This window comes from Morone saxatilis, unplaced genomic scaffold (genome assembly GCF_004916995.1).
Source record: "Morone saxatilis isolate NCDOM2014 unplaced genomic scaffold, NCSU_SB_2.0 Contig10, whole genome shotgun sequence".
Classification (NCBI taxonomy): Eukaryota; Metazoa; Chordata; class Actinopteri; family Moronidae; genus Morone; species Morone saxatilis.
This window is the reverse complement of record NW_023339652.1, coordinates 9,557,511-9,565,907: the sequence shown is the minus strand read 5'-3', so window position 1 is coordinate 9,565,907 and position 8,397 is coordinate 9,557,511. Positions and strand designations below refer to the sequence as shown.

General features: G+C 40.0%; 1 protein-coding gene across 3 annotated transcripts in view; it reads left to right on the top strand.

Moving 5' to 3' along the window:
• ptpn12 (protein tyrosine phosphatase non-receptor type 12) overlaps positions 1-8,397 on the top strand; it is a 40,347-nt gene that overhangs the window by 8,938 nt on the left and 23,012 nt on the right. For all 3 annotated transcript variants that reach the window (XM_035675263.1, XM_035675271.1, XM_035675279.1), the window contains exons 2-10: positions 2,614-2,722; positions 3,887-3,963; positions 4,123-4,218; positions 4,773-4,811; positions 5,443-5,514; positions 5,677-5,736; positions 6,070-6,212; positions 7,449-7,515; positions 7,641-7,718. In XM_035675263.1, the coding sequence (XP_035531156.1) occupies positions 2,614-2,722; positions 3,887-3,963; positions 4,123-4,218; positions 4,773-4,811; positions 5,443-5,514; positions 5,677-5,736; positions 6,070-6,212; positions 7,449-7,515; positions 7,641-7,718 (741 nt within the window). The remainder of the gene's footprint in view (positions 1-2,613; positions 2,723-3,886; positions 3,964-4,122; positions 4,219-4,772; positions 4,812-5,442; positions 5,515-5,676; positions 5,737-6,069; positions 6,213-7,448; positions 7,516-7,640; positions 7,719-8,397) is intronic.

The window sequence follows — 8,397 nt, the reverse complement described above, 5'->3', positions numbered from 1 at the left end:
TCTCTTTGTGTGTGTGTGTGTTTTACGTAATAGAGGAAGCAAGAGTAATTAGAAACAGGACCTGTCTGCGGGACAATGGAAAGTTAAGAGAAAAGGGAGAGACAGACAGTAGCTGGGTCTCCATCCAACTTTTTTTTTTTACTTGATGAGGTATCATATTATAAAAGCTGAAATTTGAATACAATATAGCTTTTGTTTGTGTGTGAGGTGTATTGTTATTACCAATAATAGGATATCAGCCTATAAATAGGATTCAAAAGTGTCCTGAGATAACTTTTGTTATGAGTTGGTGCTATACAAATAAAATAAAATTGAATTAAAAACGTGTTTATGTTTTGAGCCACTCTCTGTAATAAGTTTCATAACCACATTTCTACTATTACACTGTAAATCAGACGTGTCTTGACCTCTTTCAAGTTTCTGGAAACACACACCCAGTCCACATTTAATTAGTGAATGCTTAAGATGTTTGCTTGGATGGAAATAGTTAGTTAGAAAATTGTTTGACATCCTCTGGACTTTCCTATAACCACAGGGTTGCACTGACGCATTCATTGAAACAAATAACAACTGACTCCATATTAATTTCACACTGTAAGACAGGGAGGGGTTGAAACCTCTTAGAGCTAGGTATTGAAGTTATTACTTTCTGTGGGGTTTTCTGTGGCTAATGTCTTGCTATTTGACCTTGTAATTATACAAGCGTGCCCTTGTAAAAGCAATAAAACAAAATATATATATATATAGATTAAAACTAGCAATGCAGGCAAAAACAAATCATTGATTAGGTGCTGCAGAAAGTCACAATTCCTAGGCTTTAATTTGAGAATCGACTTGTACTTCCCCAGTTTGCTGTAAATAAAGTGAAATGGGCTACAAAGGGAAAATACTTATCATCATTACAGCGTTAAAGGGCACAATTGTGTGCATGTTTGTCTCCACATAATGTGTTTTGTGGGTTGGGGGAATCACAAACCATCACAAATCACTGTTGCCTGCCTTCTCTGCTCATTGTGTATCCAAGTGTGTGTGTTTGTGTGTGTGTCTGCCCGGGCTCTGGCCCAGCACAGAAGCAGACCTCTGTTGGAAATGTAATTCACATGAGGCCGGAGGAGCCCTAATGCTATTACCACACACACACACACACACACAGCTGTGTTGCCGCCCACACTCTCTGCGTGTACCTCCCTTTTCTCTCCCTTGTTTCCTCTCCCTCGGTTTTTGATGGTCTGTCGTTGTGGTTTCCAAAGATACGTGATGCAATATGAGGAGCTGGGCAGAAGGTGAAAAACTCATTACGTCTTTAGGGTGCCTCAGTGCCGATAGCCAAAGCTGTTTATGTGCGTGTGTCAGTAGTGTATTACAGCAGTCACCTCATCCGTCTATTAAACCACCGAAGGCCTAAAAAGACAACTTTCAGTCATTGTAAATGTCTCTGCAGTAGTGTGGAAGTGCTGTTATGACCAAAGAGAAACAGAGACAGGAAAGAAAAGTCTAGAGGTTTAAGAGTCTCAGGAAATCAGGATGTACAGTATCTGTCGCTGTCACAGTAACACGAGGAAAGCCTGCCCTGCAGCCAGTGCCAGAGAGAAGAGGTGGGACCATTTTTCACACGAGGCTCCAGCAGCCCCAACGCCCACGCTGACTTTCTCAGAGTCAGTGTGAGATAGATAGAGAGAGAAAGGGGGGAGTGAGCGAGGCAGAAAAAGTGATGCCTAATTTCCTCAATGTCTCCTAAAGACAGAGGAAAATGACTGAACCAACTGAGAGAATAAAGAAAATAGACCCTCGAGAGCGATATTGTGTGAATGCTATCAGAGTCGTGCAGCAGGAGTTTTTTTTTTTTTTCTGCTACAAAAGTCTGGCTGTTCTTTTGAAGTTTTTTCAAAAGTTTCACTGTGACACTCGAGGCCACAGAGACGCCGTGAATGAAGTTGCACAATAAAATTCACTGGAAGTCTCAGAAAGTCCCCCAATTTGTAGTTGAGTTCCTGCCCCCAGACCAGTCAGTGTCTTAATGTGTAATGTCTTTATGAAGAATTAGAGAGAGGGCGGCTAGAGGTGGAAAAGGTGACATTTAGCAGTGTAGACGGTGTTTGATGACCAAAACTTTTTCAGTCCTCTGTCCTTTCTCTTGCTTCCATCCTCCTTGGAGAAACCCTCCCCTGTATCACCTCTGAAACTTCTTTTCTAGGTCACAGTTTCTGAGGGCTGCTAGCTGAGCTTTAGCCTGCCATCTAAGAGACCGCTGTAACTGTTCTTTTCCCGTTAATTGAACGTGTCTTCATCAGTGTCCGCTACTATTAGATCTGGCCACGCTTAACATAATGCACTCACGCAAAGAGGAAGTAGTAGTAGCTCTTTGAATGTTGAAGGATGGGTTGTGTGTAACCTGTGTGCGTGTCAGAAGAGTTTAAACTACTGTATCCTGTGTGTGTGTGTGTGTGTGTGTATCTGAGTAAAAAAAAAAGAAGCTTAATTATGTTTTCTCTGTCCTGTAAGCTATCAAAGAAAAGTACTCCCATGTTTGCTTTTCCTCTGTTTGCGGGCCCATTTATACTTACAAACATCATTAACATGACCCTTTTCTCTTGTCGTGTTTGTTTATTCCAGCGGTTACGGCGGTTATCGACTAAATACCGGACGGAGAAGATCTACCCCACCAACGTAGGAGAGAGGGAGGAAAATGTCAAGAAGAACAGATATAAGGATATACTACCATGTAAGTCCCGGCACACCAACAAATGCCATATTATTGCACAGATGAATGCTCTTTCTTCCGTCTCGTAGCGTGAGTATTGGTCCCATTCCATTTAGGTGTGCATGCAGGCCTCACCTATATGGCGTACTCGCATTAATGATAATAGTTACAAGGACATAGGGATGTAATGTCTATTTAGTGATAGTGATAACATTTTGGAAATATGGTGGCCGACTCTTTCCACTAACACAGCTCTTGGGTGTCTTCCTTCACTCCTACTTTCTGTTTCTGTCATGTTTAAATTCTCTCATGTACCTTGTAATGTACCAACATTATTCTCCAACAACAAAACCATCTGCTCGCATGCCTGCAGCTCATTCATAGTGGTAACCTTTCTGCGCTGCCATTAACAACTACAGCGCTTTAATTCGACTGAGGTTTATATGCAATTTTAATGCGAATGCAGTGCCTGACAATATAATCTGTATGAAAGCTTGTGTCCTGCATGACAGCAGCATTGAAATATCTTATATGTATGTCCTTAGATCTAAAGATAAGTCACTTTGTGTGCCAGAAAAAACACACATTCAATCAAAGTTGAAAAATATTGTCAAAAAACGACCTTTTTAACCACACCTACCAATGTTTACTTGTAGGGAGATAATGTAAAACTAGAGTAAAGGGGAGGCTGTTGGGTAGGATCAGACAGATGGAGAATGATAGGAAGTATGCGCACACATACGTTTAGAACAAATATCCAGTGTGTTGTAATAGGTCATGTAATGGTCTCTGTCTTATGCACACACACTCGCTGTACTTAATGACCTCAGGCGACGCTTCCATGACCCAAAATCGCTCCTACTTTTTTTTAATACCTTTTATCCTCTTTTTCTCCATCCATTCATCCATCCATCCATCCATTCATTCATTAAGGCTTTTAGTGAATGAGCTTCTGATAAGGCAAAGGAAGAACCGGTTCATCCGTAACAGATGTGTCCTCACACATACACATACTTAGGAATGAGGATATAGCCATGTGTCCATTAAGCTCTTTACATCCACTTTCTCTCTAGTTTGTTCTCCCTTTGTCTCTCACTATATCCCATTCGATCATTTTTTCTGTCTATCAGTCCACACTTATTCCGCTCAAATGTAAGTAAATATTTTGCTTTCTTTTCTCCCCAGTTGATCACAGCAGGGTGAAGCTGACGTTAAAAACGACCAATCAAGACACAGATTACGTCAATGCTAACTTCATCAAGGTAAAAAAGCAGCAGACATATGTTTGATTATAGTGTTAGAAAAATAGACATGGTATAAAGTCCTATATGTGCCTTCACAGAATATATGTAATGCTATATATTTTCTGTGTGGATTTGTGATCTTGCCCTTTCTTTCTTTTTCCCCGTATCTCCTTTCAGGGTATAGATGGCCCAGAGGCCTACATTGCAACTCAGGGCCCACTGCCGAACACTGTCATCGACTTCTGGAGGATGAACTGGGAGTACAATGTAGCTGTGAGTATGGCTCACTGGATGGCAGGAGAGATGGAGTCCCTCTGTGTCGACATGGATGTCTTCAAAATAGGAACAGAAAGCTGTTACTTAGTGAATCTTTTTTTGTTTTTATGAAAGTGGGTGTAATAATTAAAGTAATTAAAATAAATATTTAATATGGTTGTCAGGAATTAAGGGGCAGATGGGGAGCGCTTATGCTTGAACCAGATGGACAGACATGAAGGGGAGGGAGAGAGGGAGCTGCGATTAGGTTTAACTAGCACTCTGAAATGCTTGAGATTGCAGCTTTGATAATTAGTCCTGTAGGATCAGAGAGAATGATGCGAGGTATTGATGTAACAGTGAAACGTATGATGAAAAATGATCCGAGGTCTAACCTCTCCCAATTAGTTTTTTCGTAACTCTGCTGGGTACTCTTCTGGATCTCATTTTGGCAACTACAGCGTTACATAAATAGCACATATAGGAACAGATATATTTGGGAATTTCAGATTTAGCTGTGAGAGCCAGAGTGTAAATATTGATTGTAACCCTTCCTGTTTGTGTCTCTGCAGGTTATTGTAATGGCTTGTCGAGAGTTTGAGATGGGAAGGGTAAGGCCGTGATATTTAATCCCCCCCCGGTGTATGTTTGTGTGTTCCTGCATGCAAGTGTTCATATGTGTATGTTCATGTGTCCGTACACACATCTGTGTTTTATTATCCCCACCAAGGTTACAGTATGTTCTCAGTCACTGGTCTGTTTGTCTGGTAAAATATCTGAAAATATTTTGCTTCACGTAAATGAGTGGAAGTTCCTTTAGTCTGACATGTAAAATAACACAGTTAGAGGGTTGTCTAGCCTCAGTTGAGGTTTTTCTAGTACTTTCTCTATTCTTCTTGTCTATCTGAGTGTGCTTGCATATTTGTGTCTGCTAACTGCCTTTGGCGACCTCTCAGGCTTTTCACAAAGCCTTGAATCACTTTCAACTGAAGTAACAATTAAGCGTGACTGATAGATAACTTCTACATGCATCTATGAATGTGTGTTTTTCACATGTAGGTGTATGAAGTATATAGTATGCATGTATTTAGTCTTTCTTTTTCTGTAAATGTCATTGTCGATGTTCCACACGTCACATTAATCGCTTATTTCAAGCCAGAAAGTGTATGTGCACAGGAAGCTGTGGTATTTGTCTGGTATTCTGTTCTCAGCCAAAGCTAACTCCTGTTCTTCTCTGTTTAGAAAAAGTGTGAGCGGTACTTCCCTCTGCACGGGGAGGAGCCCATGAGTTTTGGCCCTTTCAGAATCTCATGTGTAAGTAGACAAATCTCTAATATCACAGCTGTTTGTGTGTAGAGTGTGTGTGTGTAAGGTGGGGGTGGTGTTTTTTTCGCTCTCCTGCATTTCTCACATTTTGTTCTAATGACCATTTTAGTCAAGGATTGTGTAAATGTTCTCCCTGTGTCTGTTTTCTAGGAATCAGAGCAGGCCAGAACAGACTACTATATCAGGACTTTGACGGCGGAGTATGAGAATGTAAGTTCGCTGAATTTCTTCAAGCTGATGTATCTCTCACAATGGCAGATGTATGCAAAATCACATAAAAAAATTCAAATAGATGTCCGAAGTACAAAACATTTTAGTTGTTACCATTCACAGTCCTTGATTTGAGCAGCAGAGTTTTGTAAAACCACACAAATTATGTTTATATCATCACTGTGCAACTCCACTGAAATTCCAAATGATAATATTAAAATATCGCCCACACGTTCACTTCACTTTCTCCTCTTGGCCTGCTGATTCAATCCGCCGACCTTCCATAGACCTGCAACCCTTTTTAAAATGATTCCCCCGTATGTGTCCCTGCAGGAAACTCGGAGGATAACACAGTTCCATTATATGAACTGGCCGGATCACGACGTCCCCTCGTCGTTTGACTCCATACTGGATATGATCGCACTAATGAGAGAATACCAAGAGAATGATGACGTCCCTATATGTATACACTGCAGGTAGGTGCAGTACAGACATACCAACGCAAGATCACCCGTGTATGCCCATACTGTAGCTAAGGCAACATGTAGAAAAGCAGACTGATTGCAGATGAAAAGATCAAGTAATGGCATGATATACAGTGTATGTGTATGTGTAAATGGGTTCTCAAATTGAACTGAATGACTTGTGAGATTGCCAGTGGTTTTATGCAAGGAGGCAGTAAGAATGTGCAACAGGTGGTCGGCATGGGTTTCTGTGTTTTGAAATCAAGTTTCAACACAGCAGAGAAATGTTGCAGTAGTGTCTAAACCCGACATACAAATACACATCTACTCCTAGCAAAAGTTAGGTTTTAAACTCAGCTTCTATATACTCAAATTGTTTTATTTCACATTTCATTGTTTCACTTGGCCCATCTTGTTGAAAATCTTACTCAAATTGCTGCTGCTCAGTAAAGAAATCTGACAATGACAGGCTGAAACAGAACAGCTGTAATACATCTAGAGCTATTAGACTGTTATATATATATATATATATTATTATATATATATATATATTAGTGGTATGTCATCATAGGGCAATCATGAAATAGCCCATCTTATTGCAGCTATAGTGATTAGATAAGATTGCTGTGGGCAGAGAATTTAAATGTTATTTCTCTCAGAGATGACTGCACCATTTCCTCCAATGAAGAACATAGAACGATGAAGAAGTTAACAAGAAAAACAAACCACTGATTCATGAGGCTGTGTAAGGGTATACAAGCAGCGTTTCTCCACACACACGCCCACACACACACACACACACACACTGTGTGTAATCAGGTATAATGAGCAGCCTGGGGACATTTCCTGGTTCCTCTGTTACACAGCAGGACTTAAAGCTGTGTCTCTGCATCTGTAAAGATGCCTTGTGTGAGTTGATGTGCACTGTACTGTATGTGTGTGGAGAAACGCTGCTTGTTAGAGTAGCAGAGGCTCCCTGACAGCATGAGATAAAGTTTTATGATTTGATGTGTCAGACATGATGCCACATAATCTCAGTGTTTGTGTAGCTCCTGTCTCCACCCTGTCTGGGTGAAGTGTCGTGTATATAAGATCGATTGTTTGTCCACTCAAGAATAGAAATCCAGAGTTGATATTTGTGAGGAGTGTGTGTGTTTTTTTATTTTTTTATTTTTGTGATGAAGACGTGTCTGTGTCTTTATGCGTGTGCTTCTGTTGAATCTTATCTGTATGACTGTGACTGTACAGTGCAGGCTGTGGGAGGACGGGTGCTATCTGTGCTATCGACTACACGTGGAACCTCCTCAAAGCTGGGGTATGTGAACACACACACACCCACACATACCTAAAACATACCTTTAAAATGACACACTTTTTACACAGCAAATGTAAAGACTTAAGTGAGAACTAACTCCTTTGTTGTGTTGTATTCTTTCAAAGAAAATACCAGAAGATTTTAATGTTTTTCGGTTGATCCAAGAGATGAGGACGCAACGACACTCCGCTGTTCAGACCAAGGTTTGTTTTTAGTTTTAATTTGTCTTTTCTTTTACACACACATACTTTGCATTCATACCGCTCTGAGGTATGTTTAAGCTAAATGAAATGCATTTTATTTTTACTAAAGTGATAGAAATGCTAATTAGTGGCTGGATGCTATGATAGCTACCTTTTTCATGCATTCACACAAAGAACCTGGGAGATAAGGTCAACATAATGTGATATTAGTCTGGTTGTCAGATAAATAGATTTCCAACACCTGGAAGTATTTCAACTGGTTGTTTGAAAATGGTCCCTCCCCCAGAGGTTGCAAATCTGGTTTTGGATGTGAAGTAAGTACGTTTAAGCAATGCTAAACCTTTAAGGACATTACATAGACTGCATTAAAAACATTTCACAACTAGCTGCATCATGCAAAACATGTAATCTAATAGTTCACTCAGCTTTTAACAATATTCTGAATTTATTTAACTCAGCTGTTTACTGTAGTGACACATTATATTTAGTGAATTTCAGGGTTCTTTAACACATGTAGTTTGGTTTATTTGTTCTGGATCAAAAATGATGTGTTGTATTTTAGTTCTGGTCCTGTTCACACTTTCTTTTTACAAAGAGGAATAAACATAAAGACATACAGACTGACTGTGATTGGACAGTTTTAGCTATTTGCATAATCAGTGTTATGTTGACCCACGTG